Raw genomic sequence first — 23,211 nt, 5'->3', positions numbered from 1 at the left:
GTCAGCTATGTACCCTGATGAGGCAGACTGGACAGACAACAAACAGCTTGACTCTGTAGTGGCACCAACAAACGGAGAGAGGGGGAGAGACTCTGTAGGGGAGGATGACTGGGAGGGGCCTAGTGAGGCATTAAGACCACACCCAATCACTCATTGATGCACACTGGTATTTAAGTCAACCACTGTCAACATTATGCCCAGGTGAATCCACAGTACTATGGGAGACTTTAATGGGAAATTATGTTGCTAAATGCTAATGGTAATCAGTTGGTCCAGACAAAATCATATTAACACAACACCTGTTGTAGTCATTCTCAAGGACCCTCAGAGCACTTCAAATGATTGATTTGTTTATCAGATGCAACCACACACACCACCAATTGTAATTGGTCTTATTGTTTTCTTAAAGAAATTCCCCTCCCAGATGTTTTGTTTTCGACAGAATTTTGTCCATTAGATTGACACTGGTTGTGTTGTCTTTTTGTTCCTCCCATCTCAGGATTTTGTTGAGACGATGGTATGTTTAAGTAGTCAGATAAGTCATGTTTTGCAACACAACATTCCCTCTGCACTGGCTATGCTACTGCTGATGACATGATTACATGTTAAGTTGTGAAACATGTCTAACAACCTTTCTCTCTCGCTGTCTCTCTCTCTCTGTCTCTCTCCCTGTCTCTCTCTCTCTGTCTGTCTCTCTCTCTCTGTGTGTGCAGAGAAAACAACTACTGCCAATGCAGAGGATGTACAGAAAGCAGACGTCTCGTCAACAGGCCAAAGCGTTATTGACAAAGATGCTCTTGGACCAATGATGCTCGAGGTGGGTGGGAGCAACACACTATTGACAACAATCACAAGTCACATGATTAGCAGGGCTTGTGAAATCAACACTGATTAGATTTTGAACACATTTAAAATATATAGGGGTATACAGTGCATTTGGAAATTATTCAGAACCCTTCACTCTTTCACATTTTGTTACGTTACAGCCTTATTGAAAAATGTATTACATTAAATTGTGTTCCCTCATTAATCTACACACACTACCCCATAATGACAAAGCAAAGTCCGGGCTCTGGCTGGGCCACTCAAGGACATTGAGACTTGTCCTGGCTGTGCTTAGGGTCGTTGTCCTGTTGGAAGGTGAACCTTTGCCCCAGTCTGAGAACCTGCTCCAGAGGGCTCAGGACTTCATCAAGGATCTCTCTGTACTTTGCTTTGTTCATCTTTCCCTCGATCCTGGCTAGTCTCCCAGTCCCTGTCACTAAAAAACATCCCCACAGCATGATGCTGACACCACCATGCCTCACCGTAGGGATGGTGCCAGGTTTCCTCCAGATGTGATGCTTGGCATTCTGGCAAAGTTTCATCTTGGTTTCATCAGACCAGATAATATTGTTTCTCATGGTCTGAGAGTCTATAGGTGCTTTTTTAGCAAACTCCAAGCTGGCTGTCATGTGCCCTTTACTGAGGTGTGGCTTCCGTCTGGCCATTCTACCATAAAGGCCTTTTTGGTGGAGTGCTGCATAGATGGTTGTCCTTCTGGAAGGTTCTCCCATCTCCACAGAGGAACTCTGGAGCTCTGTCAGAGTGACCATTGGGTTCTTGTTTACCTCTCTGACCAAGGCCCTTCTCCCCCAATTGCTCAGTTTGGCTGGGTGGCCAGCTCTAGGAAGAGTCTTGGTGGCTCAAATCCTTTTCCATTTTAGAATGATGGAGGCCACTGTGTTCTTGGGTACTTTTTGCTCTGACATTCACGGTCAACTGTTGGACCTTTATATAGACAGGTGTGTGCCTTTCCAAATCTTGTCCAATCAATTGAATTTACCACAGGTGGACTCCAATCAAGTTGTAGAAACATGTCAAGGATGGTCAATGGAAACAGGATGCATCTGAGCTCAATTTTGAGTCTCATAGCAAAGGGTCTGAATACTTATGTAAATAAGGTATTTCTGTTTTTATATACATTTGCTAAAAAATTTACTTTTCGCCTTGTCATTATGTGGTTTTCTTTGTAGATGGACGAGGAAAATGTTTTATTTAATCCATGTTAGATTAAGGCTGTAATGTAACAAAATTTTGAAAAAGTGAAGGGGTCTGAATACTTACCGAATGCACTGTATAACTCCCCCTGCGTATGGTTGTAGCCAACTACCCTGCATGTTTATTAATGCACAATAGAACAAAAAGTGAATCCGCACACTGTTATAATGCTCCCAAACTGGGGTTTCTTAAGGTCCAGTTGTTCACCAATGCACTAGCCTGGTTCTTTTTTGACGTCAGACAGAGGGGTCCCTCTATCTATGTGGTGAGAAAGTGGGCATCAGTGAGTGGCTGCCAGTGTTATTCTCCAGATCTGTGTAATCTGTCGTGTCAGTGGGTATTTATACTCCCTCTGGTCCCTATGTCACTGCATTCGGACACAGGAGACTCTAAATATAACCACTGCGGCCGGTTGTCCGCACTGTTTGAAGTGGTGCAGGCTGGGAGCAGGGACAATTCACAGCCGGTCAGCTGGCGTGGTGGAGGAGAGTACAGTGCTGAGCCAACAGAAAGGCAATGCTTGTGTCCCAAATGGCATCGTATTCCCTTTTATAGGATATTACATTTGACCAGGGGCCATAGGGCTCTGGTCAAAGTAGTGCACTAAATAGGGAATAGGGTGCCATTTAGGAGGATACACACTTTCACTAGCCAGGGGAGGGTTACTCATCAGTCCTGACGGTAACCAACCACGGGCCATGAAGCAAACTCAGAGAAGCCTCTTTGGAGCTGCCAAGAGAACAGGCGATTTACCCGAAATCGTAGCTTTTAACAGAGTTTCTCTGTCTATTTATGACACACAGAATATCTGCAGTAGCGCCATGGCTGAAGCAAGTTGATAGTGGAAGAGTATTCCTCTTTTGTAATCGTGTTCAATTTCATGCATAGTTTGTTACCCTGGTTTCCACTAGTTTTCATTATAGTTGAATAGAGTAGTACAGTATACACAACCACACTAATATGACAGTGAATAGTTGCCAGGCAGGAAGGCAATATTACAGCCTTGTGTGTACAGTTTTGAGCTCGGGATGAGGTTAATGGCCTGGCTGTCTCTTGTGTAGAGCCACACACTCTGGCTGGGGCTCATAACATGTCGTGATGAGACTTCCTTTTCTCCAAACTATTTAGCTCACTGGGGATGATGAGGGAATCTGGGTATCTAGGCGAATAATTGCGAAAGTTAATTTCATGTTGCGGCGCAATGCTCTCGGTTGAGTCGGTTCACTGTGCAGTAATGCATGGTTATATTCCAACCGTCTCTTATTGCTACAGAGCACTGTCATGTTTTAATGATACGACCCAGGTTACATCCCAAATGGCACCCTATTCCCTATATCATGCACTACTTTTGAGCAGAGTTCTGATGGAAACGGTTCTAAAGTAGTGCACTGTAAAGGGAATAGGGTTCCATTTGGAACAAAGACCCTCTTGTCACATGTTCTTAGCCAGCCCAATGTTTTCTCTCATTTTATGTACAACTATTTTCTGCTAAAGTTTAGATCTCGGAGCTCTGAAACTGACTTGGTGTGTTAGCGCGTGCTGCCATAATTGACTATAATTTTGTGTGCCACTTAACTTCTTATGCTCTTTTCTTTGTAATGGCTGTATAGTAGAAATAAGAGGCTGGTTGTTGTTGTAAATGGTTTGTTTGCTTCCATGATGGCTCACCATTTTGTCATTTTCTGTCCTCACTGTAATGACTCTCTAAGAACCTTTTGATGAATGACTCAGTAATAACACTTGACTCGCCTCTTGGCCAATTGGAACCCAGGCCCTGGATCAAGACCATGTCTGCATCCCAAATGGCACCCTATTTAGTGCACCACTGTCCAGGGCCTACAGGTCTCCCATAGGACTCAATAGAAGTGCACTATATAGGGAATAAAGTACCACTTGGGATAAATGGATAACAACCTTGAATATACTGACGGTCACAGATTTTTCTCCCGTCTTGTGTACTCCGTCTGAAGTTTTGGTCAGTAACTCGGTTATAACCCTCTTCCTTTACTCCCTCTCCAACCTAATGTTATGTAGGTGTGTATATTGCAGGGGTTGGGTAAAAGCAAAAAATAATAATAATTCTGTCTTGTGTGGATCAACAAAGTATTTTTTTTTCCTTCTAATAACCCTCTGCCTCTACTCCTGTTGTCTTCCTCGCCAGGCCCTGGACGGGTTCTTCTTTGTGGTGAACATGGAGGGGAACATTGTGTTTGTGTCTGAGAACGTGACCCAATACCTGCTGTATAACCAGGAGGAGCTGATGAACACCAGCGTCTACAGCGTCCTGCACGTAGGAGACCACGCGGAGTTCATCAAGAACCTGCTGCCCAAGTCCCTGGGTGAGTTACGCTACAGCTCCTCTATCTCTCCATCCATGTTAAATGTGCTTTCACAACCATCCACAGAAACAGGAAGGTTGTCAATGGAGGGGAACATTGGTAGCAGTAGTTTTTTTAAAAGTGTAAAAGGGATTGCTCACCCAAGTATTAAAGTTTGGGTGAATTATCCCTTTTAAGGAGATTTTCACGCAGCCGTTAATGATTTTCAGTCAGCAGTGAATGAGTCAATCTGAACTGGTCCGTACTCAACAAGGACTGGATAGAAAAGCGCTTTGAGTGACAATGGGGACAGTAAGTTGATTGTTTTGACCTTTGACCCCATGTGTGTGTGTCCCCCCCCCCCCCCCCCAGTGAACAGCAGGGCACCGCGGTCCAGTGAGAACCCCAACAGGAATAGCCACACGTTTAACTGCCGCATGTTGGTCAACCCCCACGGGCCCGAGGAGGGGGGCGTGCAGGAGCCCAAGGACCAGGAGGTGCAGCAGAAATACGAGACCATGCAGTGTTTCGCCGTGTCCGAGCCAAAGTCCATCAAAGAGGAGGGAGAAGGTACATGAATGTTTGTTTAATCCCTGTCTTCCAATAAGAGGTTAATGCTGAACTCTTGGAATGAGGTCTTCTCTCAGTTAATTTTACAAAATCTTACAACATGGAACATTAATGTTTGTCAGATGTTCCCTGTGCACTTCAATAGAACTTCACTCTTAACCTTACATTCCTAAAATAAAGAGTTTTTCTAATATTGGAGGTATTTCCAAAGAGCATCTGGGCTTAGGCTTGGACAGAAATCACAAACCTGGGTCACATTCATTAGTGCAAAACGTTTTGCAACCAAAAACAAGCGTTCCTTATTGGCTATTCATGTAGCCCCTTCCCTATTCGGGCTGTTTGTTTACGTTCGTTACTAGTAAATATGACCTTGTGTGGTCGGGTGTCTTCTCCTCTCCTCGGTTCATCTCCATCTCTCCAGTGTCCTGTCCTCCTTTAAGATTCCTGTCATCCGTCAGACACATCCTCAGAGAGGACCCTGGGACGTCTAATTAGTTGCTGCCACTTTCTCCTTTCCCCCAGAGCTCCCAGGGAAATATATTTCTAATGTCTAATTTTAGTATGCTGCCACTTCCCAGATATTCAGTCACATATTTATCTTGACATTGAAACCACACCAGAGCTGCAAATTCAATGGAGACACGTCACTAATGAAAACCTGTTGATGGGGACTGAGGACGGTAGCTAGGAAATTTGAGGCAGGGTGTGAACTGAACATCGACATGTTGTTTCAACCACCACCTCCAACCAAGACGAGGCCATGTCGAACTTGAGCTCCAATGTAAAGCATTTAATATTTCGTAGTTTTTTTTTCTTCTCCTCCTCGTCTAGATTTCCAGTCTTGTCTGATCTGTGTGGCACGAAGGGTTCCAGTCAAAGAGAGGCCCATGCTCCCGACATATGAGAGCTTTACCACCAGGCAGGATCTCCAAGGTATGGTACAGCTACAGTACAGGACTACTACAGTATTCATATGTATTACTCTCATCACCCCTGATGTGGGTTGGTTCTCAAAAAGAGCTTCATCATTCACGTTCAATGTTGCATGTTTGAAATGTACATTGCTTGCTGTTTTGGCTTTAGGCCGGGTAACTGGAAAGCACTTTGTGACGAGTGCTGATGTAAAAAGTACTTTATAAAGTTGTTTGATCGACTGAAGCTAGGCAAACTAACTGTTAGTATTGTAATCGTAGGTAAGATCACATCGCTGGACACCAGTCTGTTGAGAGCCTCCATGAAGCCAGGCTGGGAGGACCTGGTAAGGAGGTGCATCCAGAGATTCCACCTGCAGAACGACGGGGAGATGTCCTTTGCGAAAAAGCATCAGCAAGAAGGTACAATGCATAGAAATCCTAGAATATACCAGAGTATTATTTGTTTTATAAATGATATTCTGAGTTGCAATGTTTCACTGGATCTGGAGGAGTCCTCAAATTGAAAGCATGTGTCAGTAAATCTCTTTCATGTTTCATATTCTCTCTTTCTCTCTCCAGTCCTGAGACAGGGCCATGCGTTCAGCCCTCTGTATCGCTTCTCCCTCTCCGACGGTACCATTGTGTCAGCCCAGACCAAGAGCAAGCTAGTGCGCTCCCCAGCCACCAATGAACCACAGCTCTACATGTCCCTCCACATCCTCCAGAGGTACACCCCCCCTCCCCCTCTGACCCCCTCATATCTCTAGTTCAACCACCATTCAGAGCCACTGTTTGGACCACAGCAGTCGTAGACATGGATCCTGGCCCGTTCTACTGACTAATTCTATAGGTGCAGCCACATCATGGAGGCTCAGTTCATCTCTTGCCATAGATAATACGATGTGCCCCACCTCTTAAACAGTCAGGGGCTGTGCCCCAAATGGCTCCCTATTCTTGTATAGGGACTACTTTTGACGAGAGCCAAATGGAATGCACTACAAAGTAGTGCACGATAAAGGGAATAGGGTGCCATTTCGGAAGCAAACCCCAGTGTTTCACCCGTTTTAACGTGCGGTCCCCGGGGCAGAGCTCAACAAGAACGGGAAACAACAGGACTGTTGTTGAGAATGAGTGGATCAACTGCAAACGTAGCTTTTTCTTGGTGTATTCGCTAACTCATAATGTAGCTTCAGTGACGTGCACAGTGAGTCTTTTGTGTTTTTAACTGTGCCTGGAGCTGCTAAAGCTTTTTCGGTGCGTGCCGCATTAGAGCTGTTGTTTATAGACCAGACTGGTGTTTGAGTTTGCTCTGTTGAGTACACAGTGTCTCATAGGACTGAACTTTAGTAATCTCCAACATGATGTTTTATCATCAGTATCCATCATAGAAGAAGTACTGTCTGAATGGGAAAAGTTGACAACGGTTGTCATTCCATTTATGAATGCCATTTTTTTATTCTACTCTAGTTCAGCCGGAATGACGTATATCAGCTTCCTTTAGTATTATTGTGTCCCGAATGGCACCCTATTCCCTTTATAGGGCACTACTTTTGAACAGGGCTCTGGTCAAAAGTAGTGCACTATAAAGGGAATAGGGTGCCATTTGAGACAGACAATATTTTTTTATGCCTTAAAGCTGTGTCTGTGTGTTTGGCCCTCTTCCAGGGAGCACACGATCTGTGGTATGAACCCGGACATGTCTGGACAGGGACAGGGGATGGGGAAGCAGCCAATGAACCACATGTCCTCGCTGACCCCTCCCAGTGTGGTTGGGCCGTCCTGTGGGCTAGGGGTCCAGGGCCAGGACACAATGGTCAGCAGCAATACCAACATGGCCGCCATGGGGGGCCTGCAGGGTGGACGTTATGGATGCCATGGGACTATGAACCGCACCCCCACTCCTCAGGGTGGCAGCAACTATGCACTCAAGATGGGGATGAACAGCCCGTCGCAGGGAAGCCCCAGTGTGACCTCTCAGGGGGGTCAGGGTGGTGGTGGTACCATGCTATCTCCACGCCACCGCCAGAGCCCCAGTGTGGCAGGTAGCCCCCGGGTTCCTCCCCCAGGACCCTTCTCCCCGACGGGCAGCCTTCACTCTCCGCCAGGAGGGTGTAACAGCACAGGGGTGGGGAACAGCCATGGTGGCTACACTGGTAACAGCTCCCTCAACGCACTTCAGGCCCTCAGCGAATGCCACAGGGTTTCCCAGGCGCAGCCCTCAGAGTCACCTGACAGAAAGCCAAGCAACCTGCTGCAGATGCAGAGTCCCCCTGGTAGTGGTGGAGCCAGCAGCAGGAACAACTCCAGGCAGCTGGCCAACCGCAGCAGCACGTCTGAGAGAGAGATGGAGATGTTTGGAGTGTACGGAGAGCAGTCCCAGCCAGACGGGGAGGAGAGGGAGGACGGGGAGCAAAGGGAGTCGAAAGACGGCACCCCCGAGCCCTTTGGAGGAGGAGGGCCGGGAGGAGAGCTGACTGACGCCCAGAACAGGCTCCTCAACAGCAAGGGCCACACCAAGCTCCTGCAGCTGCTCACCAACAAGTCAGAGCACATGGAGCCCTGCTCGCCCCACGGGGGAGGGGACCCTAACTATAAGGACCCTGGGACGGGGCCGGAGGGCCACAACAACCACTCCTCCTCGCTGAAGGAGAAACACAAGATCCTCCACAGACTCCTCCAGAACAGCACGTCCCCGGTGGAGCTGGCCAAGCTGACGGCCGAGGCCACGGGGAAGGACCTGGGTCTGGACCAAGGAGGACCAGACAGCATGGCTTCCAGTGTGGCTGAGATGGCCACCAAGCAAGAGCCCATCAGCCCCAAGAAGAAGGACAACGCACTGCTGCGCTACTTGCTGGACAAAGACGACAACACCATGCAGGAGAAAGGCATCAAGATGGAGCCAGGGACAGAGATGAAGCTGGCCAATGTGAAGATGGAGAAGCATGACCCGGGATACAACATGGCAGATCAGGTCAGTACAGCAACAATGTGTATGGTCGTGATACACTGGCTACGCCCTATTCCCTCTATTGGCCCTGGTCAAAGGTAGTGTGCTATATAGGGAAAAGGGTGCCATTTTAAGACACAACCACTGATAGTTTGTGAAGTAAGCCATACAATGCAGCCTCCTGGGGCTTGTCCTGGATTTCTTGTACTTTATTACATAGTACCTAGTGAGTGTCTAACTAGAGAATATGTTGCCCTGCCAGACATTTAATATGCTATGAGGATTTGTTTGTTGTTGAGAGATCTCTTAGCCATTGCCAAAGCCAAGTTGATCTCCTTGTGAAATCCAAGGACCAGTCCTGAGAACTAGCTGGCTAGTGAGTGAGGCACACAGGCTGGCTCGGCGTCTGTCTTGAAATGACTCTGGCAGACAGTGGGGGTTCTGAAATACAACATATTGCCAGGGGTAGAGGAGGGAGAATCCAGTAGTGTTTAGTGCTGGCTGGCTGGTTGGCATGCATTGGTGGCCTGCTCCTCTGGCTTGTCCTGGTCTAAACATCACACGGAAGGCATAGGTAACTACAGACAACTTAGCAGCCAGTGTTTATACTGCCAGTTCTCTGTGCTTCCTGTAGGGTGTCTGTGTGTGTGAAGAGGATGATCAGGTTGTCATCAGTGTGTTCAGGGGTTACGAGATAGAGATGGAGCGGGAGCTAGCAGGCACACCGTGGGAAGAGGAAGCAAGCCGTCAGGCTACACGTCTCCCCTACAGGGACTATAGACATTCAGTTCAGAGGAGAATATTGGGCATAAGACCAATCAGATTTTTTTAAGGGTCATTTTTACAAATGCAATCTGTCAACACAATAGCTTTTAGCATAGCAACAACCTGTTAGCTGGGGTCCCTATAGCAGTGTTTTCCAGCTCTGGTCCTCCAGTACCTCCAACACATTTTCATTATAGCCCTGGACAAGCACCCCTGATTCAACTTGTCAACTAAACATCAAGCCCTCAATGAGTTGAATGAGGTGTGTTTGTCCGTGGCTACAACTAAAATGTGTACTCTTTAAAGTACTGGAGGACCAGGGTTGGGAAACACTGGCCTACAGGGAGGCATCACTGTCTGTTACCCAACAGCCAACTCCCTCTGCAGAGTGGAGCGGAGCGGCCTTACATCATACATGACCTCATTAGTGCAGTCTGCTATTTATATCCTCCCCTCTATTCACCGGCCTGCCTGTATGAAAGGGCCTGCGCAGGAAAGATTCCATTCCCATCTATAGGCCTCCCTCCCTTCACTGAAAAATAGAGCTCATTCTCAGTGATGCATACAGTAAGTAGGTTAGGCTAGCTATGCACAGGCTTTCTTGATTAGAAAGGGATCTGGGAAAAATGTAAACATCTTAATGTGGAGTGTTCAGACAGTTTTTTCCTGTTCTAGAAAATATATACCATTATGTTCCATAATATCTATATATATTATTTATGTACATGGTGATCAGACACAGTCTCCCACATACCACTATCCTACTCTGCTACCGGAGGCTGTTCTAATGTGTACATATAACTTATATGTCTTTGTCTGTGTGCATGGATATGCATGCAGTCTAGTGAGCTGGAAGACATATTGGATGATCTGCAGTGTAGCCAGCAGCAGCAGCTCTTCTCAGGCCAGCACCAGCAGCAGTCCAGACCCGTGTCTCTGCCCACCAACGTAGACAAGCAGTCCATTATCAATGACATCCTGCAGATGACCGAGAACAACAGCAGTCCCACGGGCACCAACACCCAGCAGAAGGCCTTTCCAGGCATGGGCCCAGGACGTGAGTTAACCACACCTCTGCTCTTATCTGTCCCAGGTTACGTCCCAAATGGCACCTTATTCCCTATGGGTCCTGGTCAAGTAGTGCACTCACTGTATAGAGAATAGGGTGCCGTTTGGGAAGTAACCCCAAAAGCCCTTAACCACAGATCTGAGATCAGCTTATCCTCCCCAAATATATCATAAAGAATGTATGACCCTGTGTCAGCGGTTAGTTAGGAGCGACTTCTACCTACTTTGTACTACGTTTGATATGGGAAAAAATTGTTTATAGTTTAGTGAGATGATTGTGTAACTTTTTCTCTCTTGTGCTGCCAGACTTCAATGGTCCCAGGATGGGCCAGCCAGGACGAGTGCCCCCTGTCCGCGGTATGTCCCTGGATCAGTCCAATATGTCTGCCAATGGTTCTCCCCGGCCCTTCCCTCTTCCCAGGAACAGCAGCCCCTACTCTGTCATGCAGCAGCAAGCCATGATGGGAAACCACGGGATGCTGCAGAGCCAGGCTAACATGGGCAACGCAGGCGAGTTATCTTGTCTTCTATACCACTTCATGTTATTGTTATTATTGGATCAGTCTCAAATGGCTCCGTCTCAAATGGCTCCCTATTCCCTATATAGTGCACTACTTTTGATTAGGGTCCATTTACAGTGTTTAGAAGTGATCCTTGCTTAGCTTACAGTCTGTCCTCTCGTGTCTCCCTGTCCTAGGCATGCCCCGGGCTGGCATGCAGCAGGGTTGGGGTCCTCAGGGGCCAATGGGCCAGGCTCTGCAGCAGAGAATGGGGCCTGATGGTCGCATGGTGCCCAACGTCTCTGCTGGAGTCCCCATGAGGCCCAGCAACCAGCAGCCTGGACCCAGACAGATGGTCTCCATGCAGATGACGGGAAATGGTGAGTGCTGCTGCTGCCACCCCTGTTTCTCCACACACACACATCTTGCCCCCGTTTCGCCTAACACACACACACACACCTTACCTCTGTATCCATCTAGAGTCCTATGAAGGCTATAATTGAACTTATTCTGAATCTTTTCAAAATGTCTGTTGAACAATCAGAGATGGAGATGGCTGGTCCTCCCTACCCAGGGCAGCAGGCACCGCCCAATCAGACTGCCCCGTGGCCTGACCGCATGATGTCTGTAGACCGTGGACTTTATGACAACCATAACAGGTAACTAGCTACACACAGTGCAGACAAGGTTTGAATAAGGGTTGAATATTATATGGGTTGGGTTATTCTATGGGTTGTTCAACAAGGGTTGAATATTATATGTTCCATCCCGAGAATATATCACTTTTCTCTCGGCTAACCCAGTATTTCCCGCCAAAACCGGAAGTGTCATTCAAAATCATTATGAAGCATATAAATAGGCCTATGTCTGGATTTGATCTAAAATTCAAACCTGACGCTACCTGAGCCTGATGAGCCGTACATTAAATAAACGTTTGAGCCCTACATTAAAGACATTTAATGAGCCCAAGCCCAAATGATTGTGCCATTATTCAATACATATATGATATAGACTACAGCACATTACGCACGACAGAAAAACATAGAAACCCATAGACGTAGCTAGCTGTATGCTCTCTTGGGTAAATCAATGAAACTAGCCATTAGGCTAACCATTAGGCTAATCTCGTTGAGTGTGAACTGTATACTGTATAGTATTATATGGACTGGAATTACGCACATCGTTCATTCGTGATTCTGGTGCAGCACACGCGGCTTACAAAGTTACAAGTATAGGCTCGCGAATTTGATTTTAATATTGAAATATAATGGGGCCTATTTGTATAATTAATTAATTGTCTGACACATATGCCTTTCATAATATTTCCCCAAATGTTATTAGCCTACCTATTAGCCTACCTATTGTTGCTTCATTCCTTCTTCGCTTTCAACAGTTACATGAAATGTTTAGTTGTCCTCGTCTTCATCATTCTCCTGATGCAAAAGGCTTTCACTTCTCTTCACGAAGATTGAATGGTTATGGGTCTGAATAAATAACTGCTATATCCTACCGCTCACGCTTCTATCAAACTAGTTTCAAACAACAGTTCTATTGGCTGCTGTATTTAACATTCAGCAAACAAGGGCTTCCGTCCCTCTTCGAATTGTCTATTGGTAAAAATGTCCAGCAAGCTATTCTAGTCTAGCTTTTCCTGCATGGGACTCCAGCTAAGGAGCGTTATTTTAAGGAAAGAGGCCAGCAGAGCACAGATGCATCCGTATTTGCGCAAGAGACGGAGAAGCTTATTATGCATAACCCATCATTCATTAGCTAAATATGAGGCTAATACTACATTGAATTCATTACCTGAAGGATATAGGCCAGAACATCCATATATAGGCCTATCGATCTTGAACAGGATTATCTATTTTGGATGCTATTCGACTGGCATTGATAGAGAGAGAAAGGCGGTGCTCGCGCGTGCACTGATTTTAAAGCAATGCTATTTGAGTGATAGGCTGTTTTAAAACTCTGCAGCTGCAATAAAATATATATAAACTATCTTTACAATTAAAAAAAATAAGGTAACCCCGAAAGCCAGGTGGAGATGTGTATAGACGCACATTTGGTCTTTATATTACTATATCAGAGGCTATGCTACAGCAAATGTAGGCCTACCTGTCGCAAGACAAAAAGTTACCATGATGAGATGATAGGTCTACATGCATTGTGAACTGCGGTCCATACTGAGCTGGGCCGTCTGTCCCCGTTGATGACATGGTAAGCATGTGGCTCAGTTGGTAGAGCATGGCGCTTGCAACGCCAGGGTTGTGGGTTCAATTCCCACGGGGGGACCAGGGTTCAATTCCCACGGGGGGACCAGGATGAAAATGTATGAACTTTCCAATTTGTAAGTCGCTCTGGATAAGAGCGTCTGCTAAATGACTTAAATGTAATGTAAATGTAAATTCATCACGCAAGGAGAAGGCCATAGAGAAGCAAGATTTAGATATCACATATAATTTAACAGTTACATTCCATTTTACGTCATGCGGTTCATATAAATAATTTATTATAATTTACCGGTTTCTCAGTTATTTATCCTGGTAAAAGGGCGGTAAATCTCTGCAACCGGGTTCCCGCCGTTCAGTCCTAGTGCAGACCTCTTCTCTCAGTGACAGTACAACACACCTCTCGCTTTTTTTTTTTTACTGTCTGACACTCTCTTGAAAATTGTGCACTATATAGGTAAATAGATGCCATTTCGGATGCAATGAACTGTCACATTCTGAACCTACTCTGGTTGTTCACTCATCAGATAATGAGAACATCCCAGACAAGTCGGAACATGTTACTGTATGCTTGTGTACTGACTGCACAGTCAGTGGCTGTTGAGTTTGAAAGTAGTATGGTATGCACATGATGGTGTCTGTCGTCTGAGAAGCAGATGATTCTCACCGTAGTGACGTCCTCTGGCCACACGGCCCTCATCTGTCTGACCTTGATCTCTAACCTCCGACCTTGTGTTGTGGCATGTCGTGTTCTTGCACTTAACACCCACACTTCGGAAAAAGGGTCTACTTGCGATAACTGTGAAATGTCCTTGTTTTTTCCTACTGAACTTAGTCTGGATCAGAGCATCTGCTGAATGAACTAAATGTAATGAAATGTGTTCCTCACAGACAGGTGTATGGTAACCCCCAGGAGGAGGCGCTGTGTCCCCCCTCGCGGTCTGGGGAGGGGCCCTTGGATGGGGACGCCCTGCTCAGCCAGCTCTACTCAGTGCTGAAAGACTTTGACGGCCTGGAGGAGATTGACCGCGCCCTGGGAATCCCCACTCTGGTCAGTCAGGTAATCTCTATTAGCCAGTGTAATCTGCCCAGGCCACAAAGAGGTACTAGAGAGCTCATCTCCTATCTTTTCAATTGCCACTTCAAAATGGTGAAATCCATTATTAATGGGGCAATCTGCTGTTGCTACATACATTTTTGAAGTGAATTATATGTACCCATTGATTCTTGAATAATGTGATTTATAAATGCCTAATGAGTTTAGTTCTACTTTCATTCCTCATTAAAACCTGAAATATAAGCTTGTTTTAAACCAATGTTTGTAAAGAAGGTTAATGTAAACAAACACTGTATACCCTCAAAACAAGGTTAAAACAATGATTTGATATCATGGATGGTCATTCCTTACAGTCCCTCAGCTTTTTACAGAAACGGGGGCGGTGAGATGCTTTGTTATTGTTTTAATTGCACATTTCCCCTTTAATGGCGCTGGCCCAAAGCCTGTTTTAGGATGGACAAGTGTGCCCTCTATCCAACTCTATGACCCTGGCCAACAAGCCTATAGCAGGCAGGCAGCTGGGCTCAGCTACATTTTCACTTTAGAGGGCTTACTGTAGTTCAGTACTGTAATTCAGTGACTTCTGTACAGTAGTTACTAATAATAATTTGGTGGGTGCTTATATTTGTTCTATTTCACACATGCACACGTGTGTATTAATACAAATGTGTGAATTTTAAATGTGTTTTTTGCATATCCCAACTCTCCCAGCGACACCCTCAGAGAGTGGGGTCACAACCAGGGTCTGCCATGGCGACTTTGGAGCAATTAGGGTTAAGTGCCTTGCTCAAGGGCGCATCGACAAATAGTTATTTGTTTCCCCTAAGGTCTATAGGGAATGTGTATGTTGCTGTGGATTCCGTTGTCATTTTAGAAATGGATTGAGATATTATGCAAGTTGGTGTAAACTACAAAATCTTAAATGAATTTAGCTGGCTAGTTTTGTTAGCAAGCCATTACTTATTAACGCAAAGAAGACGAGCCAAAACAAACAACACTGACCTATTGTATCATTTACAAATGCCCTGCTATGTGACTCAATTTCTTACCTTGTTTGATCTATCTTTGTAGGGCCAGCAAGTGGAGCAGGAGCAGTATCCTAGTCAGGAGTCGCCCATGATGAAGCCACCCATGTACAGCCAGCACTACCCCCAGGCTGGCAGCATGGCACAGGGCAACTACATGGGCCATCAAGACCCTGCTTTCCACGGTATGCCCGGTCTGATGGGCCAGCGGATGGGCTACCCCATGCTGCGACTCCCTGCCCGACCATTAGGCCCGGTGCCCGCCCAACCCAACAACCTGAGGCTGCAGCTGCAGCACCGACTACAGGCACAGCTGGTAGGGTGACACACCACCCCTGTAGCCCTCACTGTAATTTATATTGGCCCTGTTCTAATTCATGTCTTCAACTGCAAAGAAACATTTTAAAAGCTTGAAATTATGTTCTAAATAATATATACTGTGGCCTGATATACTAACTTTCCCCTTTTTCAAAATCAGACAAACCACACCTAGAGCCCTCATTGTAAATCATAGTGCATATATGAACGGCCTGATCTAAAAAGAACTATCTATAGGCTAAAGCTTGAAATAGTGTTGAGTTTGGAATAAATACGATAATTGCACAACCATGCCCCTCCCTCGTCAAAATCATAAAGGAACTTGACATTTAAGAACATTGCAAACTGAACTGGACATCTGAAAATAAGAGCTTATAGTCTCCTCTCTGAGGCAGCTAGTGCCACCTGCTGGAGAGTTGGAGAAATGTATTAAACAAATCATATAACGATGACTCAATGTTGTGCATTATCTTAATGTCTTTGGCCTTAATCGAGTAATGGGCCTTACAGAATGTGAAGGTCTATGTAAGGAACATATTTAAGTTGTTAAAATGTTTCAAGTCATTTTCTTATTTCCTCAGCAGAATCGTCAGCCAATGATGAATCAGATGGGCGTGTCCAACATAAACTTACCTCTCAGACCCAGTGTACCCAACCAGGTTAGTCAAATACTGTAGCAGATCATTATTGTAACACAACAGCTCCATGTGTGTGTGTGACTCAAAGCTTGCATCTCAAATGAGAGCCTATTCCCTATATAGTGTACTACTTTTGACAGTACATTATTCCCTATATCGGGGTCGGCAACAGGCAGTTTTGGCCCTCTACGAATTCAGCTACAAATTTGTTTTAATTTAGGAAATCTGTTCCCAAGTATTCCCACGAATAAAAAAAGATTTGATCGTGTCTTTCCAAAACTATCTAAAACGTCTATTTTTGGGCTTAGTTGTAGTCAATTTACAGTGTATAAATTATTATAATTATGTTACGGCCCCCTGACCATGCGCTGTGACAAAAATCGGCCCTCTATATAGTCTACTTATTTTGACCAGGGCCCATAGTGCACTATATAGGGAAACGGGTGCCATTTGGGACACACACTAAATGTCTAAAATCAAAATGTGTATTTGATCGTCTGTCCTTCCAGGGAACCCTTAATGCTCAGATGTTGGCCCAGAGACAGAGGGAGTACCTGAGTAACCACCTGCGGCAGCGCCAGCAGCACGTCCACCAGAGAGCCATGCTAATGCGGGCCCAGGGCCTCAACATCCCCCCCAATATGGCTGCAGTGGCTGGGGCAGTTGGGCCCTCGCAGTCCCCCGGCATGCCCTCCGGCTCCATGCCTGCCTCCATGGGCACCAACCCTCGGATCCCCCAGGCAAACCCCCAGCAGTTCCCCTACCCGGCCAGCTACGGTACTGGGCTCACATCCCCACCGCCCTCCACCAGCCCCTTCTCCCCGCTGTCCCCTGGTCTCCCGGGGGCTCAGCAGCTCCTCTCCCCTCTCCACTCCTCCCCGATCCCGCATGGCTCCTCCCAGATGAGTCTGGCTAATCAGCAAGGGATGATGGGAAACGTAGGCGGACAGTTTGGAGCCGCAGTGAGTCCACAAATGCAGCAGCACAGTGCCTTCCAGTTTCCCAGCTCAGGTATACTCTAATACTGCCCGGTCACCTCGCTGTGTGTACTTCTGTCTCAGACATCATGGAGCATTGTGCTACTGGCTTCCTATCACAGCTTAGGTTGTATTTTAACTGATAATCATTCTATTCATACACTGGTTTTATTTGGTGGCTGCGTGACTGTGTGGAGGTGTTTTGTTTCTCATACGTTCTCCATTTTGTCATGGTTTAGCTGAACATCAATGAAGTAGTATGCCTCTTGTAATCTCCAAATTCTATCTACCTGAAGAAATCCAAGGACTCACAATCCATAGTATTAACTAATCATTCTCTTGTCATGCTAGTCAAAACAATCCATTTCATATGATACATGGATAAGAATTACGAATAGCATTATCACATTTTAGATTGCTTTGTGTTGGTGTTGTTCACATAGGCTAATGGTTGTGGCTGACCTGTAGTATTTTGACCAAGTTCCATCCCCCTCCTCTTACCCATTCATGTGACTATTGATTTTCTGCTTGTGCAACTTTTTTGACCCAACTGCATATATTTTACTTTACTGGCTCTTCCTGTATTTCTGTTTCTTCCTACATGAACATACCTGCAGCAGGCAACTACAACACATAGCTTATCTTTAGCCTGGTCCCAGGTATGTTTGTGCTCTCTTACCAACTTCATTGCTGTCATTGTCAAGTCAAACATGGCATGACAATGAGTGACAAAGACTTGGAATGATGGCACAAACAGACTGTACCTCAAGCTATCTTGCCTTGACAATTTAAATTTGTGTATTTGGGTGTTTTCTGCTGTACTCCACCCCTCAGTATTGATAAAATATCTCCTTGTTGGTCCTGTCAGGTATCAACCAGCAGCAGCAGGACGCAGGCTTCATCGGCGGCGCCACCCCCCAGAGCCCTGTCATGTCCCCACGCATGAGCCATGCCCAGAGCCCCATGATGCAACAGCAGACCCAGGCCAACTCCACCTACCAGCCATCCTCTGAGATGAACGGCTGGCCTCAGGGCAACATGTCAGGAAACAGGTGAGACTGACTGGCAGCTCTGACTAGATTTCTGATAACTGATCAGGATCTTCGGAAAGGGTTTCCAGAAATTCTGGTTGGGGGATTCCCTGAATAAGGAGGGAATATGCAGGAAATCTGTAATTCTTCATCCAGGATTTCTGGAAAACCTGGTCATTTTGCAAACCTACTACTAACCTATGCATTTAGCGTCTATTTAGTTGTCATGGTTCTTATGATCATATACTTATGTTTTGACTTTGCATTAATGTATACTGTCTGTGGAATGTATCCAGTATGCTGTCATTATAGAAATATTTTCATCAACCTGTGGTAAAATCAGTGAATGAATATGTACTTTTTTGTTTCCATGTTCCGTTACAGCATGTTCACGCAACAGTCTCAGCAGTACGTGCCCCAACAGCCTAACAGTGGAATGTACAACGGCAGCAACGCCAACCCGAACATGAGCGGTGTCCCCATGGCCTCCAACGCCAACGGCAGCATGAACAACATGAACCAACTGTCAGCAGGCCAGATGACCATGACCTCTGTGTCTACAGAAAGCCTTTCCTCCATGGGCCCTGAGCAGGTGAGGGGAGAGAAAGGGGGTGTGTAATGACTGTGTGTGGGAGACTGTGTGTGGGACTGTGTAATGAGTGTCTGTGTATGTGGGACTGTGTAATGTGTGTGTGTGTGTGTGTGGGACTGTGTAATGTGTGTGTGTGTGTGTGGGACTGTGTAATGTGTGTGTGTGTGTGTGTGTGGGACTGTGTAATGTGTGTGTGTGTGGGACTGTGTAATGAGTATGTGTGTGTGGGACTGTGTAATGAGTATGTGTGTGTGGGACTGTGTAATGAGTGTGTGTGTGTGGGAGACTGTGTAATGAGTATGTGTGTGGGAGACTGTGTGTGGGACTGTGTAATGAGTGTCTGTGTATGTGGGACTGTGTAATGTGTGTGTGTGTGGGGCTGTGTAATGTGTGTGTGGGGCTGTGTAATGTGTGTGTGGGGCTGTGTAATGTGTGTGTGTGTGTGTGTGTGGCTGTGTAATGTGTGTGTGTGTGTGGGGCTGTGTAATGTGTGTGTGTGTGTGGGGCTGTGTAATGTGTGTGTCCAGTGCCAGTTCCATCTACCCCTGTGTGTACTGTAGTTTCTCTCTAGCGATTTAGAAGTACTTTAGAAAAAAGCTCTTTACCAGAGGATCTGCCCTCAGTCGCTTGCCAGCTAGTACTGGTTTGCTTGCTATGTATGCAATGGACTCTGATGTATAGTAGTATACTGCTTTCCCAAATGGTACTATAACGTCCCACTTTTTACACTACTTTTAACCAGAGCCTTATGGACCCTGGTATAAAGTAGAGCACTATTGAGGGAATAGGTTGCCGTTTGGGAGGCAGCCTTAGTGTGGTGGTGTAGTGAACATTAAACAAAAGTCTCCATGTGTTCCAGCTTACACAGGTGAATGATAATGGCTTGAGGCGATAGCCTCATTCTAGAACAGTTGGGATTGACATATGAAGCAACTCGAGCGAGTAACGTTTCATTGTATGTTGTCTGCCCAACATTAAGGATTTAAAAACGTTTACACATCAAAACAGACCGCACCGATGGGTCATCGAAGGCATACGTCCTACGTCCTTCAAATCCCCTGTGTCTCTTTTAGAATTTTGTCAGTCTTATTTTACTGAATTCTGCCTTTTTAAAATGATATAACCATGTTCTTTTTCAGAACTATTGCTAACCCCGGTCGATTGTGGGACAACACAGTATAAACGGCCAACACTCAATGAAAACACTGGCATCCAACCAATCAAGGAGCTCCTGCAGTTCTACCCGGGTCTTTGATTGGACAAAGACTCACCAACTGAAGAACACAACTTCCTGAACCAACCAACTGCATTCACCTTAGTGTGACTTAGGTCCTCTCCATACACACACACTCAAAAACACACATGTAGCTAGGTCGATAAACTGAAATTATCAACACCAACCATACCGACCACTTATCGCACGCATTTTGCTGATATCGTTCATTACGATAAGTAGCCTATACTAGAGAAATGTGAAGTATGAAATACACTACCTGTTAAAAGTTTGGACACACCTACTCATTCCAGGGTTTTTGTTTATTTTTACTATTTTCTACATTGTAAAATAATAGTGAAGACATCAACTAGGCAAAGGGTGGCTACTTTGAGGAATCTCAAATAAATAAAATATTTAGATTTGTTTAACACTTTTTTTTGGTTACTACATGATTCCATATGTGTTATTTCATAGTTTTAATGTTTTCACTATTATTCTACAATGTAGAAAATAGTAAAAATAAAGAATAACCCTTGAATGAGTAGGTATGTCCAAACCTTTTGCCTGGTGCTGTAGGTTTGCTAATATGGGTTAATGTTAATGGGACAATTGTAGGCTACAACCATCAAACTAGTAGTAGTTTAAAGGATAATAAATTAACTGTGGTAAACTTATCGTTCTATTTATCATTATCGCATCAAGTCAGGCAATTTGTCGCAATATGGATTTTTGTCCATATCGTCCAGCTCACACTGACACTTGCATACACACAATGGATACAGACAAACACACGTATACATACATGCATACAACGGACCCATACTCACAGAATATAGACTCAAAACTGATCCTGTCAGCAGGCATCTGGTCAGATGAATGTATTAATTAAGGGATAGAACCCAGACTATGGCTCCCGTCAGAAAATACACTCTTTACTACTCTCTCTCCGGGTCTTTAAAAAAATATATATATTTTCTTTGTGCGTTTGTGCTGTATACACATGCACGGGTGTGAGACAAGTGATATATTATAAATGGCTCGAAGAGCATAAACTATACAATTGTGTTTGATTTTGAATGGTTATATTGTAAGCCTAACTAAAGTAGTCTCTTGAAAGGTTTATAAAATAAATGTTTTACAGGTATTTATAGTTTTTAAACTTTAGAAACATTATTTGTATGACACTATAATAGGGAGGAAATGGTTAAGTGACTTAACAAGTATCCCTTAAAATGTTACCTTATTGTGTCTAATTGAATTACTTATTTTAAGTCCTGTAGTTTTAGATGAAATGTTAAAGTGAATCCCCCTGCTGCGATATGTATGAAGGTGAATGTTCATAGGTTGTGTATATATTGCAGTATAAATTAATGAAATAAGATGTCTGTTTTCTCTCCAGCCTGGTGTTACAAAAAACAACCACTGAAATGTGACAGTCATATCGTTTGTGTTGATTACCTCACAAAGGACTGTTTTTTTTTCAGGGTTTCAACTCATTGCATAATGATTTTTCCTTGCACTTCACCTCAACCTCAAAATGAAAGGAATGGACAGGCCTGCCAACAGGCATAACTGAATTCTTTAGGGTGGTCTCTGACTGTTGATTGGGGGTAATGTCTATAGATCACCTGGAAGGTACAAAACAAGTTCTGCTTCAGTCATGTGTAAAATGGACAGGCAATATGTATTTTTCACGCCATATTCCTGTACTACTCCAGTTTAGTTATAGTCTGTAAGCACATAGGAAATATGAGATCTCACAGAACTTCTAATTTTTAAAAAGAATAATATATAATTTTGCTTTTTTTTTGAAGAATGAAAATTCCAAATTGTCTGCAAATGCTGAAATGAAGTTGGCCTCACATAATCAAGTGTTTGTGAAAATGTGTGGCCAGAAAATATCTATTTTGTAGGTTTGCACTGGTTATTATGATATCTCTTTGACGATGCAAAGGATATTTCTTATTTTTGTGATGGCCAATTTCTCCCAATTCATGTAACATTTTCCTAAACCAGGCATTTTTTAAGAGTTGAGCAAATTTTGAAGATTAGGATGCTCTGATGCAAATTAAGTCACAAAAAAAGGAAAGATTTTTTTTTTGTCATAGAATGGATGTACTGCTCTCGTTGCAAATCCAAAGATTTTACAATACAACCTTTAAAATAAACGTAAGCCATGAAGTGTTACTGTGTTAACAGCCTTTTGTAAGGTATGCATCTTGGCAATCACGACGACAAGTTTTAAGGAAAGAGTGTGCATACGAATATTCAATTCACTCACAAGGTTTGGTTGAATTGAATTACCTTTTTCTTCTCTGATTCTGACTGATCAATATTTTTTTTTCTTAATTTATAGTTTGCTATTTGATCAATTGGTAAATATTACATGCAAGTACCTTAACATGCTAAAGACCTAGCATAATGCCTTAGACCTGTTTTTCTGTATTGTGTATTACTGTGAAGTTGACAGTTGTATCATATATGTATAGTGAGATGACAATACTGAAGTGTGCATCGTCACTCAATGGCCATATCTGAAATGGCACCCTATATAGGATGCCATTTCAGATGCAACCATTGTACTTATGCTATGGTTAGACTACTACACCCCTGGCTTATTTGGTTGGTTTTCACAGATCTTTTTTTCTCTCCCACATTTTTATTTGTGATCAGTTGTGGGTTGTATTATTTGTACAGTTGTTTCATATTGACTGTCTTTTAAGATGAGTATGTAAACAACGAAATGGTAAATCAAAGCAATATTGTAAAACAAGAGTTTTCGTGTAGAAAGCTCATTGTTACGGTTCAGAAATGTATTTTTGCAGGTGTGATGTTCATATTAAATAGCACTATGTTCACCTGCATCGATGTTCATCCACTGTGGGCATTTTATGCAAAATTAATTTACACCTTATGCAAGCTGTTGACTAATATTGCTTTTGCCAATGCTGCTTGCTAATTTATGATTTATGGCATTGTAAATAAATTATTTTTATTATGTTGA

The 23,211-nt window shown here is 44.4% G+C and overlaps 1 protein-coding gene across 10 annotated transcripts in view; it reads left to right on the top strand.

The window, feature by feature from the left end:
- The window catches only part of LOC129814153 (nuclear receptor coactivator 2-like), a 56,708-nt gene extending 33,497 nt beyond the window's left edge, over positions 1-23,211 (top strand). For 2 of the 10 annotated variants that reach the window (XM_055866987.1, XM_055866988.1), the window contains exons 4-21: positions 714-817; positions 4,202-4,379; positions 4,731-4,928; positions 5,733-5,861; positions 6,122-6,262; positions 6,422-6,569; positions 7,508-8,813; positions 10,395-10,611; positions 10,929-11,132; positions 11,320-11,502; positions 11,667-11,781; positions 14,245-14,413; positions 15,482-15,751; positions 16,335-16,412; positions 16,901-17,402; positions 18,237-18,420; positions 18,784-18,991; positions 20,131-23,211. In XM_055866987.1, coding sequence (XP_055722962.1) covers positions 714-817; positions 4,202-4,379; positions 4,731-4,928; positions 5,733-5,861; positions 6,122-6,262; positions 6,422-6,569; positions 7,508-8,813; positions 10,395-10,611; positions 10,929-11,132; positions 11,320-11,502; positions 11,667-11,781; positions 14,245-14,413; positions 15,482-15,751; positions 16,335-16,412; positions 16,901-17,402; positions 18,237-18,420; positions 18,784-18,991; positions 20,131-20,142 — 4,346 coding nt within the window. In that variant the 3' untranslated portion in view covers positions 20,143-23,211. The remainder of the gene's footprint in view (positions 1-713; positions 818-4,201; positions 4,380-4,730; positions 4,929-5,732; positions 5,862-6,121; positions 6,263-6,421; positions 6,570-7,507; positions 8,814-10,394; positions 10,612-10,928; positions 11,133-11,319; positions 11,503-11,666; positions 11,782-14,244; positions 14,414-15,481; positions 15,752-16,334; positions 16,413-16,900; positions 17,403-18,236; positions 18,421-18,783; positions 18,992-20,130) is intronic. The other 8 variants (XM_055866996.1, XM_055866990.1, XM_055866994.1 and 5 more) reach the window with 8 other exon arrangements.

Source organism: Salvelinus fontinalis, chromosome 17 (genome assembly GCF_029448725.1).
Source record: "Salvelinus fontinalis isolate EN_2023a chromosome 17, ASM2944872v1, whole genome shotgun sequence".
Lineage (NCBI taxonomy): Eukaryota > Metazoa > Chordata > Actinopteri > Salmoniformes > Salmonidae > Salvelinus > Salvelinus fontinalis.
Note: the sequence above shows the minus strand (reverse complement) of the source record. Positions and strands in the feature narration are given on the sequence as shown.